The following is a 15051-nucleotide window of genomic DNA, read 5'->3' as shown; positions in this document are numbered from 1 at the left end:
CCCCTCTCACACAATAGGACCTGCCCAGTAAGTAAGATGAAAACCAATCAAATACAGCCCCCTTCATTCCTAACTTCTTCAACTTAGAAAGCAGCATTTCATGATTAAATGTATCAAAGGCCCCAGATACATCAAGTGAGACCACACAATAAGAATAACAGCTATTTATGCTTCATTCAAAGTATCCACTAATGAAAGTAATAACTCTACACTATGGGCCTTATGAAATGCATATTGAAACGGATCCAGACAGCCAATATACCGTACATACTCTTCCAGCTGTTTCAGCACCAGTTTTTCAAGAAAAACTTTTCCAACAAAAGGAACAACCGATATAGGCCTGTAACTGGATATCTGTGTTGCATCAATCCCTTCTTTTTTTAGTACTGGCCTAACTGTTGCCACTTTACAAGTTGCAAGAAAAGACCATCAACAAGAGATTTATTAACTATAGATATTACAAATGGTGTAGCCTCATGCACTATCAAATGAACAATATTTGTATTACATGGATCATACACCGACTGAGTCAGAGTGAGTTTTTTAATATCTTTATACACCTCTGTTTCAATTACTTTGTTGAAACAGTCCCATGGCCGTTCCATGCTCCATAGACTGTCAGCATCCACAGTAACAATAGGACTAGGAACATCCCCGTTTATCTTGTCCAAAAAGCATGCATACTCATTCACCCCAAACCGGTCTTATCCCTGGGCTCACATCCCCCATCCGTAAGATATCTAACAGTATGAAATAGCTCCTTAGGGCGATTCAAAGCTTTTTGTATTCTTCCTTGAAAATAAACAGCTATGAACAGTGTCACATAACACCTTATATTCTGCTAACCTAATTATATAATTTTCATATAGATCAAGCGTTTATTCTGGGTGGGAAACATTAAGGTATCATACTCAGCATTAATTAACTGGGGTTTGGACTGTATCATCTGCATTTGATATAGTTAATCATGATATTTTATTGCACAGACTGAGTAAAATTGGGATTACTGTGTTCAGTTGATTTCAATCTTTTTTGGATGGTCATTATTTTTGTACATCAGATGGGAAAAATTATTCAGAGTATTTGTTAATGAAACACGGTTTTCCTCAAGGTTCATCTCTTTCTGCAACATTATTTAATATTTTTCTCATGCTGCTTTGTACAGTGTTGAAATCTTTGGGAGTCTTTATGTAGATGATATTCAGTTTGTATTTAAGATTTTGCCAGAAACTGGGAGAATTGTTTCTAGATGAAGGAGTGCTGCCCTATTCGGTGTCCCACTTACACAAGCTCCTTTGGGGGGTTTGATGGCCAAGTGGAATGTGGAGTTGGGCCTCGCTTTGGGGGATAATGATCTCTATCATGCCCTCCTTTGGATACCGCGGACTGTGATAGGGACCGCATGATGGGAGTGTACCTTTTGTCTTATCTATAGGGCATATTTTCCTCAGATTCAGGCCTACTATTTGGGAGTGGTGGCCACACCTTTGTGTCCCCGGTGTAGACGTGCTAATAGTACATTTTCCAACGCTGTATGGCTCTGTCCTCGGGTCAGATGGTTCTGGCATTTTATCTTGTCTTATTTAAACTAAACTAAACTAAACCTTAAGTTTGTATATCGCATCATCTCCACAGAAGTAGAGCTCGACACGGTTTACAGGAGTTGGTATAGAAAGGAACTACAATGAAAAGTAGAAGGACTTAGAGAGAGAAGTTTAGAGGGACTTCTTATATCGATGAGGGAGGGGTCATTGCATTTTAGAGAAAAGCCAAGTTTTCAAATGTTTTCGGAAGAGCTGGAGGGAGGTCAGGCTTCGAAGCGGGGTAGTAAAGCTGTTCCAGAGTTCGGTGATCCTGAAGAAGAGGGAAGTCCCTAATTTTCCTGCATGGGATATGCCTTTTAATGAGGGGAAGGATAGTTTGAATTTTTGAGTGGATCTGGTGGTGTTGGGATTAGAGAGTTCCAGGATAATGGAAAAAGGGGAGGCAGGATACCGTGTAGAGACTTGAAGGTTAGGCAGGCGCATCTGTAGTGAACCCTAAGGATTACTGGGAGCCAGTGAAGCTTAGACAGAAGTGGGGAGACGTGGTCAAATTTGCTTTTTGCGAAGATTAGTTTAGCCGCAGTGTTCTGGATCCGCTGGAGTCTATGAAGGCTTTTCTTTGTCAGGCTTATGTAGATGGAGTTACAGTAATCCAGTCTGGAAAGAATGATGCATTGTACGAGGACAGCAAAGTGATGATGATGGAAGCAGGATCTCACTTTCCTTAACATGTGAAGGTTGAAAAAGCATTTGGGACGGTTATGAGGGTGGGGGGGTGAGTGAATCCCCTAGGGGGGTGCTCTTTGGCCAAGCAGGCAGCTGTCATGCGTATGGGGTGGGACACTGCTCATTATGTTATAAGGCATATACGGTGGGCCATAAGTGTCTCCTCCGACCTTCTGGCATTGGAGAAACCAATTTCATCTCCTGATGACTTATGAAGTAAGGGAAGCTAGTCAGGCAGGGCGCCGCAAGCACTTGTTCATGCAGACCTGGGAACCCTACTTACAATCCTTGCCTCACAGGGCTCAGAGCTTGATCTTAAACACCTTGGATGTGTGAGGGCCTATTTTTTACAGCTCTGTTTGTAGCGGGTGGGCTGTCCTTGATTCACCACAGCTGGGAGTATTTCAGGAGGGGGGGCTTCAAGTGTGGGGGGGATTGTAGGAAGGGTAGGGGGGTGGGTAGGTTGTTCAACAGCCTTAGTATGTAGTGGTAGGGGGGTTAGTAAGAGTGGTTAACCTCCTGTAGGGACAAGTTCATGTACATATCTTAGTACTGAGGTGTATGTATATGGGGGAAAATTATTTGGTCGGCAGGTACTCTCTCCCCACTTCATACTCTTCCTATGCCCTCTTTGAACTGTTGGACTTTATAGGCTTTGGCCACAGACAGTTTCTTTGGGGGGTGGGGGAGTACTGGGGGTGGGGGGTTGGTATTGATATGGGGGATTCTTGGGGGGTGAGGGTTGAGGTGGGGGACCAGGGGTGGTGGATTTGCATTCTTATGTTCTAAAAATGTATTTGATGACATTGGCTGCTGGATTGTAGATCATTTTGCCCAGACTGTAGGTCTGTATCCTATTCTGTTGTTTATTTCTTTGTACCTATTGATGGTCATCAATAAAAATTGTTTGAACATAAGATTTTGCCAAGTCGTGCTGAAACGTTAGATTTCTTGACTTTTTCTTTAGATAAAATCAATAATTGGTTGTATGATCATCTCAAATTGAATATGGAGAAGACAAAAATCATTTTACTTTCGAGTCATGTTATTTATGATTTTCTGACATTGGTTACATTTAAGAAAGTGATGATTTCATTTGTAAGAACACTTAAAACTTTAGGAGTATTTTTGGATACTTCTTTGAAGTTGAAAGAGCATGTTTTTTATATTGTTATAAAAATATTTTTTTAGTTGAAGATTTTATGCCCTTTGAAGTCAGTGTCAGTTCTAATTTTTGTTTTGTTATTCAAAGTCTGATTTTTCCACATTTTGACTATTGTAATTCCTTGCCAATGGGTGTTCCAAAGAAATATTTGAATTCTTTACAGACTGTTCAGATCTCTGTGGCAAGGTTAATTACTGTAACTTCTAGATTTGAACACATCACTCCTGTTCTTAAAGAACTGCACTGGTTACTGAGTATCATATTCATTATAAATTGTTGCTACTTGTTTTTAAAACATTGGCTGGCAGGAAATCTCCAGTTTTATTAGACTCCCTTTGTATTTATCGACCAACATGGAATTTACTTTCTTTGAACAGTAATACCCTTGTGGTCTCATCTGTTCATGAAATTCACTGCAAGGAATAAAGGAAATCTATATTCTATGTGCGTGGACCACAGATATGGAACCAATGTTTGCTGGAATCTGCCTAGAAATATTGTAGAGTGGAATATAAATTTTTTTAAATAAATAAATAGCGTATTGGTGGCCTTAGGCAAAGAAGTGTATTTTGTTCCCACTTCACAATATAAATACATATTAAAACTTCTAAAAATTCCCTTTACACCTATGGTTCCAATTGCAGAGGAGAACCAGCTAAGGAGGAAACAGCAGGTTAAGAAGTATAACATAGTAGATAAAGACAGATAGGGACTTATATAGTCCTTCCAATTTGCCCAACAAGATAAATCCATCGCTACCTGACACTTTTTGTACTCATTGACTCCTCTTGCCAACTGGAGGACAATGCACAAGGGATAGACAGAACAGACAGACTTTTGAGGGCAGTGGTGTTGCTTGTTCCCACCCCACTTAACTCTTCTTTCTACTAAAATGTCTGTTTTGTGGACCTTATACAGGGTATATGATTATAAATATTGTGTGAGCGCTAGAAATTTAATACCACAATATTGCACTGCTCTATGATATCTACTTCTTTTTATGAAGATTTGGCAGTGTATATAACTTGTGCGATATTTATGTAATATATTTTGGGGCCTTTTTACAAAACTGTGCTATTTGTTTGATGTGAGTTTTAACTTACATTAACTGCTGCAGAACTTAAAATACTGCTTTAAATATCTAAATTAGATACCATTTTAAAACTATTAATACCATGCTGATAACTTTGAGAAATATGTGTATTTTTACTAATTGTATTCTGTAATTCGCTGACTGTTCAGTGACATCTTCGCTATTTGTATTCTGTAATTCGCTGATTGTCCAGCTCTTTTCAGTATAAACCGCCTAGAAGTTGTAAGATTGTGGCGGTATAGAAAAAATAAAGTTATTATTATTAAATTAAGTAGTTGAAAAGATGCAATGACCTTTGCACTTAGGGCTCCTTTTACTAAGCCCATAATGCAGCTGCTATGAATGCGCATTAACTACTTATATGGCAAATAACATGGAACCATTACCTAAACCTCCTGGGGGGAGAGAGTGATAGTGAACACTGTAAATTAGTTTTTTGTTGTTTTTTTTAAATTAAAGTATTATGTTAATCAGGTTTCCTATTCTACCCAGTGGCATACCTAGCATATGTGACACCCGGGGCCTATCATTTTTTGACACAACCCCCCCATCTATATAAAAAATATGATTTTTAGTAACAATCCACATATCACACAACAAGAGTGTACATAGGAAAAGGCAGCATCTTAAACACTGCAGTGAGCACTAGAACACCAATACATACATTGTAAAACTAAACAAGCCAGATCCTGCACAGTCAATTGATCCTGCAGTCAATGCCAACTGAAAACTATGTACTTTTCATACACACAGAACAGAAATACACCCTCGCCCAATATAGAATAATCACAAACTAAAAATAGAAATATGTAGACAAAAGTTAAACTGAACTGCCAAGAAACCAGAATCTGCATACAATGCAACACCACAACACCACAAAAACAGTGACACATGTCCCCTAATACTGTGCAAAATATAAAGACAGTAGATGTAAATTTGAAAAAACTGATACATAACAATCACCACTTTACAAATCAACAAATAAAAATAAAACAAATAATGAGAAATAAGAAAATACCATTTTATTGGACTAATCCATTTTCAATTAGCTTTCAGAGGCCAAATCTTTCTTTAGAACAGTACAGTATACTGCTGTTATGGTATCCTGTCCTGAGGAAAGGGGTTTAGTCCAAAAAATTGACTTATTTCCATTTCCTATTTATAAACTTTTATCAATACAGTTACAATACTACTTGATTCTAAGTAAAGCAACAAAAAATATTTCTACCTTTTGTTGTTTCTGCTTTAATCATCTTCTCTTTGCTCACTTCTTTCTATACAGTGTTTGTCCTCTTTCCCTTCCATGCAACATCTGCCCTCTCTTTGCCCCTTCCACCCAGCTTCTTCCCTTTCTCTCTACCCCTTCCATCTACTGCCCACACTCTCTCTGCCCCTTCCATCTACTGTCTACCCTCTCTCTCTTCCATATGGCATCTTCCCTCTTTCTATGTCCCTTCAATAAACTGTATATCCGAGGTCCCTTCTCTCCTTTGCACATGATTCATTTCAGCTTCACCCCCCTCTCCATTTTTCTGTCTCCACCCCCTCCCCTATGGTTTGGCATCTCTCTCTTTCTCTTCTTTCCTTCCTTCCTTCCCACTCCACACCATAGTGTGGTATCTCTATCTCCTTCCCTTCCCTCCCCCCATGCCATGGCATCTCTTCCTCTCCCTCCATGGTCTGTTATCTCCTTTCCTTTTTTCTTTTCCCTCACTCCCATGGACTTGGCATCTCTGGTTCCTCTCCCTTGTCTTCCTTCTCCCTCCTTCCTTCTCTCTCCCCAATTGGTGCTGCAGCAGCAACATTTCTTTCCCCCCTTCCCTGTGCAGCAGCAGCATTTTTCCCCCCTTGCCTGTGCAGCATTTCTATCCCCCTTTCCCTGTGCAGCAGCAGCAGCAGCAGCATTTCTCCACCTCTTGCCTATGCAGCATTTCTCCCCCCTTCCCTGTGCAGCAGCAATATTTCTATCTCCCCCCCTTCCCTGTGCAGCAGCATCAACATTTCTCTTCCCTGCCCAGCATTTCTGGTCAGTTCCCCTGCTCAAAGCCACAGGCATCTACATCTCACGCGATCCGCGACTGCGTCGGAAGCCTCTCTGACGTGACGTCAGAGGGAATGCTTCCGACGCAGCCGCAGATCGCGTGAGGAGCCAACGCCTGCAGCTTTGAGCGGGGTAGCCAGCCAGAAACTGAAGAATCGCTGGAGTGAGCACCCGTGGACACCCCTGTTTACTGCCACTGCTGTTGGTTAAGGAAAGCAGTAACGGCAGAATAGGGAGGGTGGCCGGCTGTGCACCCCCTTGGGGCGTGCACCCAGGGCGGACCGCCCCCCCATTGGTATGCCACTGATTCTAACTTTACCTATTCAGTTCAAGGTTGGATTATATAACAAGAGGTTGGATCAGATACCCAGGAAGTTACAATGGACAGGTTGACATGGACATTCAATAGAGTTGCTAGTACAATTACTACAACAGTTATGTTACAGTTACAAATACATAGCTACAAGTTCAAGTAGGTCATCGTTGGCTCATCATTATGTCCCAGGAGTTGCATTAGATAGTTTAGAAATGTGCTTTTACAATTACCATTTCTGTTACTTAAGTGTTGGCTCCCTGTCTTGGTATAGAAATGCTTTATAAAATTTTCTGAATCTGAGATAGTAGTCACAAGATTGTAGTGTAAGTTATAGTTGGTTCCAGCATTTGCTAATTGATATTGGATGGATAGGGTAATTTGCCTAGTAGACTGGAAGATTAGGTTCTTACCTCAGTAATCTTGTACTGAACCTGACATCCTACCACAGTCACACCTCGCAGAAGGGTGTCACCCACTCCCCAACCCCAACTTCTCACCAGCGGAGAAGTTCCTGAATTTATTGTTGATAATGGTGACAAAACCCAGTCTATATAAAGCAGTGCTTTTCAAACTTTTATCCAGTATGACTCCATTTTAATATTTGAAAATTCTTGTGACCCCAGAGGATGATGAAACAAAATAGTACAACACCATTCTTTCCTTACTCTCATGAACTTCCTCCTGTCTCCACTCATCCAAAGTAGGAAAGCAGTGGCAATAATGATGGCAACAGTGTTAGAAATCAGCATAAGACCAGTGAATCAGTGCGAACCCAATACCCTGTGCGGGCTTCCAAACTAAGAAGACACTTTCTCAGGAAGGGATGGGGCTTATGAATGTTCACTGGCATACAAGCCACATGTTGACTGCCACTACTGGGCATAAGTGACAGGTGAAGTCCAGTGGCCTGTTTCTGTGACTCCATCCTCAGATGATGTGACCCTCATTTAGAGTCCTGACCTCCAGTTTGGAAACCACTGATATAAAGAGTATATTTCATTCACGTGATCATCGTGTAGGCTGTTATTACACTACAATTTGGCTACTCTTAGATGTTCAAGAGAATTACAAGGAAACTGCTGAAAGACTTTTTCAAACATCAACTGAAAGGTAAATAATTTTTAATCAATTACCAATCACTGTGTGCTGTTGTAACTGTGCAGCATATAATCAGTATAGTGTGGTTTTTAAGTGCAGTTGCTATAGGCACGAGTCTAAGAACTTCTCTTTAGAAGTGAAATCCAGCCTTTCTAGGTTATTTCCTAGTGGTGTCTCTTGATAGCTATCATGTCTTACAAAGTTCCATCCTTTGTAAACCTAAGAAGACTCATTTTAAGATTCCTCATCTCTCTTTTTCTCCCATGTTTATGTAACTAAACTTAATCAGCATATTTAACCCATTGAGACAATAGGTATTTGTGGTAGGAGCATCTAAATTTGATCCTACTACCTGTATAGTCCTTTGCAGAGGGTCATAATTAGCCTCCTGAGCTGAGGAAGGCTGCTGGCACCAGTCTGCACCACTTCAGAATCGCAGATGATGTGAAGTCGTAGGTATTCCTGAATCGCTTTCAGATGTTCCTCTGGAATACTACAAAAAAACAGAAACATAATGAGGATCAGTGGCCTGTGTGATAACCTGCCACAAGTAATGCCCCTTTGGTCTATACTATTAATGATGTACTATCTAAATCAGAAGTAATTATATCACTGAACAGCTAATTAAGGTTTTATAAGCTGTAAAATTACCAGTCATTATTTAACCCATGATGGTGTCTTTTAAATGCGGGCTGCTGCAGGTTGATTTAGAATCAATGCCAACCCATACCTGGATACTGATGCTGAATATCTGATTTGTTGGCGGCCAACAGACCTTTTCTGGGTAATCACAGATATTCAGTGCCACTACCCGGAATGCTGGAAGACAAATTAGGACAGCCTTTTATCCAGTCTTTTATCAAGACCTTTTTTTATCTCACTGGCTCTTGTGGAGTGCTCATTGTCTGTTCCCACTATCTTTGCTATTTGGTACTTGTGGGATCAGGTACTGTTGGACTTTTGGTGGCCACATGGAAGGAAATTGCCCATTATGAGTAGATGGGAACTGTCAGATGGGAAATGATCTAGGTGGCAATTTTCCAGGAGGGAACTGATGGGCGGGAACCATCCGATGGAAATTGTCTGGGTAGTTACTGACCTAGAACCACCTATGATTACACTACTAACAGCATCTGTAGGGAAAATCACAATAATGCCATCTACAGACAAAGCAGTAGGATCTTCTATAATAGAAGTGGAGCCTGTAACAGGTATGAGAATGGTAATTAAGTAAAAATATAGTTTGGTATATATTTAAATAGTATGAGGTTCCCGTTCAGATTGGTTTTAAGATTTAGCATTTTTTAAAATTTCACATTGATTTACTTCACTATATGTTTGTTCCAATAAAGTCCTTCCCTGAAGAAGATTATCCTCGAAACTCGAGTCGGGGGGACAAGGATATAACATGGAACAGTAATGGTGTTTGTTTTTAGCACATTATAAGCACTAAACAGATTATGCACCGCTGAGGATCATTACAGACATCATACCATCCGATACACAGATAAGTGTTTTCAATTTTGATTTTTCTCATGCAAATACTAGTTGGATGGTCAGGGGACAGTGAAAAACGATGATGGTCCCCCAATGAACCCCAGTTCGGTGTCATCACCAGTCACGGGTTTTGGGTCTGAGCTTTTCACAATTCTTAATTAATAGAATATTATTGTAAGTTGAACTGTGATTATAGAAGGTATATATCTTCTATAATAGAAACATAGAAACATGATGGCAGATAAAGGCCAAATGGCCCATCTAGTCTGGCCATCCACAGTAACCATTATCTCTTTCTCTCTCTGAGAGATCCCAAGTGCCTATCCCAGGACTTCTTGAATTCAGTCTCTGTTTCCACCATCTCTTCCAGGAGACTGTTTCATGCATCTACCACCCTTTCTGTAAAAAAGTATTTCTTCAGATTACTCCGGAGCCTATCACCTCTTAACTTCATCCTATGCCCTCTCATTGCAGAGTTTCCTTTCAAATGAAAGAAACTCAACTCATGCACATTTATATTACGTAGGTATTTAAACGTCTCTATCATATCTCCCCTCTCCCGCCTTTCCTCCACAGTGTACAGATTGAGATCTTTAAGTCTGTCCCCATACTCCTTATCACAAAGATCACACACCATTTTAGTAGCCTTCCTCTGGACCAACTCCATCCTTTTTATATCTTTTTGAAGGTGCGGCCTCCAGAATTGGACACATTGAGGTCTTACCAGAGTCTTATACAGAGGCATCAATACCTCCTTTTTCCTACAGATCATTAGGCTAAAGAGACCATTTCAAGTGCAAAAGAGTACAGATTAACATTATTCCAGAAACATAGAGTATCATTTGCACATGCACATGCATTTTGGAATATACTGCTACCAACATCTATAAATTTGTTATTCATCATTAGTAAATCCACAGAATACATATGCTAAAGTTTCATTCATAAAAGGCAATTATATTTCTATAAACTAAGTGCAACATTTACATACCCACTGTATGCATAAATGTTTAAAATACTTATATTTAAAACATGCAGATGTAACTTATATGCATATATACCAGTATACCACATATGTGTTAAGCAATTAGCTTGCATAGTGCATATTTATGAGGGGTATATACTGTATACAGTATATGGGTGGAGCGAGGCTCCCACTTATGCATGTAGCTTATAGAATATTGTAAATTATGTGAGTCTGCTGCATTTAAGTTCTCATACATACGTGCTCTATGGCTGGTGTAAGTGTAGACACCTAAATATTAGATACACCGATACCTAGGCATCTAGGTTTCATTATAAAACAAGCTCAGAGATACCTAAATGGAGACACCTTGTTATAGAATTTGCCCCATAATGTCCCTGAACTAGACTGTCATAGTGAAAACATATCTCGTCTTCAGCTATGAAGGTATAGAAGACATGATTCTTTATAATGTTTCTCCCACACTCTGCAGGTTTGATTCAAAACCCACTGAAACACTTCAGCTGGCATCATCTTCAATCCACAGCTTTAGCATTTGGCACACTCTATTCCTGTCTGCTAAAAATTAGCTTGAAAAATTAACCCCCCCCCCAAAAAAAACCCAACACACTGAATCTTAAAATCTGCCACCAGAAGATTCACATTAGGTACTGACTACATAGCTATATTTCTCCTAACTAGTTCAAGGCATGAAATGCAGGAGTAGCCTAGTGGTTAGAACAGCTGCAGCTACTTGTGACTCTGAGCAAGTCACTTAACACTTCATTGCCCAGATACAAAATAAGTACCTGTCTAAAATATGTAAACCACTTTGATTGTAACCATATAGAAGAAGCAGTATATCAAGTCCCATTCCCCTTACCCTTTATATGCTGATGTAAAGTGTGTTCTAAACCAAGAGACTAACTCTTCGGGCTGTCGGCAGCGTGACTGAAGTAAACACGCTGCCTTTGGTGATCCGGAAGCTCCTCCTCTCCTCTGTTTCCTGTCCTTGAATAGGTGGAAAGCTGTAGCAGAAAGAAAACTTCTGGGTTGCCAAAGGCAGCGTGTTTACTTCAGTCATGCTGCCGATGGCCCAAAGAGTTACCACAGCGCCAGGTGAGCAAGCACAGGATTCCCGGGGGGGGGGGGGGGGGAGATAGCTTGGGGAGGATAAGAGAGATGCTGGACCGCGGGGATGAGAAAAGAGAAGGAATGATGCCAAACCTCCAGGGGAGAGAATGGAAGAAGCAGATAAAGATGTCAGACCACTGGAGGGGGAAAGGGAAGGAGAGAGATATCAGACCAGGGAAAGTAAGGAGAGATGGATTCTAGACTAAGGCAGGGGGAGGGAAAGGAAAGGCAGAGAGATGTGCCCCCTACAAAGGGGGGAGGAGGGAAAGGAAGGAGGGGAAAGAAATGCCAGACTGTGGGAAGGAGAGAATAAAGATCCTAGACCAGACATGGGCAACACCGGTCCTCGAGGGCCAGAATCCAATTGGGTTTTCAGGATTTCCCCAATGAATATGCATTGAAAGCAGTATATGCAAATAGATCTCATGCATATTCATTGGGGAAATCCTGAAAACCCAATTGGATTCTGGCCCTTGAGGACCGGAGTTGCCCATGTCTGTCTTAGACCATAAGAGGGGGAAAGAGGGAAGACACATGTCAAATGTAGGAGAGGGAAAAAGAAGTAGGAGGTGATACATAGGAGCTGGAGGGGAAGGGGAGAGAGAGGGAGGACATAGTGCACAGAGATGGGAGGGATGGGGAAGGAAAGAGAGATGGAAGAAATGATGTTTATGGATAGATGGAATAGGGGAGAACAAAAAGGAAGGAGATGGCACACATGGATAGTGGGGAAGGACAGAAGAAAGGGAGGAGATAGTGTACACGGATAGATGGGAAAGTACACAAAGAGGGGAGGGGGTTGGAGATGAGAAGTGGAAAAACTCTTAGGTTCCTACCCCCCTCACCTTTTTAGAAAGCCACAGTAGTGGATGCCACGCAGCAAATGCTCTGACACCCATTAAATCTCTTTGGGCATCAGAACGACTACAGCAGCAGCAGCCGCTGCCACAGCTTTGTAAAAAGGGGGGCTAATGAGAAAGAAAATACACTTCTCCCTCCATATTCACGGTTTCAGCAATTGCGGTTTCAATTATTCACGGTTTTTAGCTTGCTGGCTCCTCCCCCCCCCCAAATTACATCAGCTTGCATAGAGAAACTGCTGATTCCAAGCGTTTACAGAGAAAATTGCCAATTCCCAGCACTTTCTTCACCGTGTTTTGCCTCTCCTTCAGGAACAGGCCAGGTCTCCCACCATATTATTCGTAGTTTCACCATATTCAAGATGGTTTTTAATAGAAAACAGCGAATAACATATGAAAAAGTTATTCGTGGTTTTTCAGTATTTGCGGCTCTGTTAATCCCCTATCACAGCGAATACGAAGGGAGAAGTGTATGATTCTTCTCAGTTGGCGGATGTAGTGGAAGGAGGTGGAAACTATCTGAGAGATGTGGGTAGATAGGGACAGGTGGCTGTCTAATATTACTCCAAAGCTGTGTATATTTTGCTGATCATTATTCAAAGGTTCTGGGGCAAACCAGCAAATATAGGGCTCCTTTTATCAAGCAGCAGAAGAGTGTTTTACTGTGGGCTGGCGAGATAAATGCTCCAACACTCATTCAGTTCCTATGAGCATCAGAGCATTTACCTCACCAGCCCATGGTAAAATGCTCTACTGCTTGATAAAAAGAGCCCATAGTGCTGGAGGACATGGTTAAAGAAAAAAAGAGAAAAATAGTAGCCTTTTGGGGGAGGGACATTAGAATATGGTAAAGATATGAAAACATGGTGAAACAAAAAAGAAAGCTAAAGACAGAATGAACTGGTGTGCTACCGTTCCCAGCCTTCACATCAAAGACAGCATGTAATGACAAGTGACTAGAAAGATAAGATGTGGTGCATGCTTGATCATCACTGGAAGAGCAAAATTCTCCTATAGGCAGTGGCGTACCTAGGGTATGTGGCACCCGGGGCCCATCATTTTTTGACACCCCCCCCCTATCTATATGAAAAATATGATTTTTAGTACCAATCTACATATCGCACCACAAGAGTGTACCTAGGAAAAGGCTGCATCTTAAACATTGCAGTGAGCACTAGAACACCAACACATACATTGTAAAACTAAACAAGCCAGATCCCGCACAGTCAATTGGTCCTGTAGTCAATGCCAACTGAAAACTATGTCTTTTTCAGAACACACAGAACAGAGATACACCCTCGCCCAAAATGGAATAATCACAAACTAAAAATAGAAATATGTAGACAAAAGTTAAACTGATCCGCCAAGAAACCAGACCCTGGATACAATGCAACACCACAAAAAACAGTAACACATGTCCTCTAATACAGTGCAAAATATAAAGACAGTAGATGTAAATTTGAAAAAACTGATACATAACAATCACCACTTTATAAATTAACAAATAAAAATAAAACAAATAATGAGAAATAAAAAAATACCATTTTATTGGACTAATCCCCGTAAGCTCGGTCCCCATCCCCGCAAACCACCTGATTCCATCCACACAAGCCTTGAATTGTTTATATTAAAGTATAAAAAGAAACAATATTCTGTACAATTGTCAATTTATAAATCAGCGTCTTCTCCCCACTCTCTTCCCCATTTCCCTTCAGCATCCTCAGCCCACTCTCTCTCCACTTTCCTTCAGCGCACGCACATAAAAACAAGCAAGTAATTTTATATCATTTTCATTCTATTCATTCATAGAAATTAAAGTCTAGATAATGCCAGTCACATAACAAAACATGATTTTACAAAAATAATTCCCTGCAGTCAAGCCTGCAAGGATTACTAGATGTCTTTCAGCAGTTCCCCTCCCTCCCTCCCCCTTACCTTTGTGGCCAAGTCAAAATGATCTACCAACAATAAAATTTTAAAAACACAAAGCACGCTGTACGCAGAGAAAATGTTAATTATCATTTATATTCCGCGGGTTTTCAAAGAGGTCAAGGCAGATGACTTTATGCAATGTCACCTCAGTAACAACTATACAAAAATAGACAAATATTCCCCCTCCCTTTTTACTAAACTGCGATAGCGGTTTTTAGCGTAGGGAGCTGCGCTGAATGCCCCATGCTGCTCTCGACGCTCATAGGCTCCCTGCGCTAAAAAACTCTATTGCGGTTTAGTAAAAGGGGGCCATAGTGCAAAATATAGACAGCAGATATAAATTTTCAAAACGGACACATTTTGATCACTAAGTTGAAAATAAAATCATTTTTCCTACTTTTTTGTCTGGTGATTTCATGAGTCTCTGGTCCTTCTTCTGGTCCTTCTTCTTTCTCTCTCCCCCTGGCTCCCCTCTTTATTTCTGCCTTTCTTTCTCTCTCCTCCTGGCCCCCCTCTTTATTTCTGCCTTTCTTTCTCTCCCCTTGGTTCCCCTCTTTCTTTCTGCCTTTCTTTCTCTCTCCCCCTGACCCCTCTTTATTTCTGCCTTTCTTTCTCTCTCCCCCTGCCCCCCCTCTTTATTTTTTCCTTTCTTTCTCTCTCCCCCTAGCCCGCACAAAGCCA

General features: G+C 40.9%; 1 protein-coding gene across 1 annotated transcript in view; it reads right to left on the bottom strand.

Moving 5' to 3' along the window:
• Positions 1 to 15051, bottom strand: part of INPP5D (inositol polyphosphate-5-phosphatase D) — a 377227-nt gene that overhangs the window by 219882 nt on the left and 142294 nt on the right. Inside the window, exon 5 of the mRNA XM_033958845.1 lies at positions 8336 to 8476. Coding sequence (XP_033814736.1) covers positions 8336 to 8476 — 141 coding nt within the window. The remainder of the gene's footprint in view (positions 1 to 8335; positions 8477 to 15051) is intronic.

This window comes from Geotrypetes seraphini, chromosome 9, assembly GCF_902459505.1.
Source record: "Geotrypetes seraphini chromosome 9, aGeoSer1.1, whole genome shotgun sequence".
In the NCBI taxonomy this organism is placed as follows: Eukaryota; Metazoa; Chordata; class Amphibia; order Gymnophiona; family Dermophiidae; genus Geotrypetes; species Geotrypetes seraphini.
Note: the sequence above shows the minus strand (reverse complement) of the source record. Positions and strands in the feature narration are given on the sequence as shown.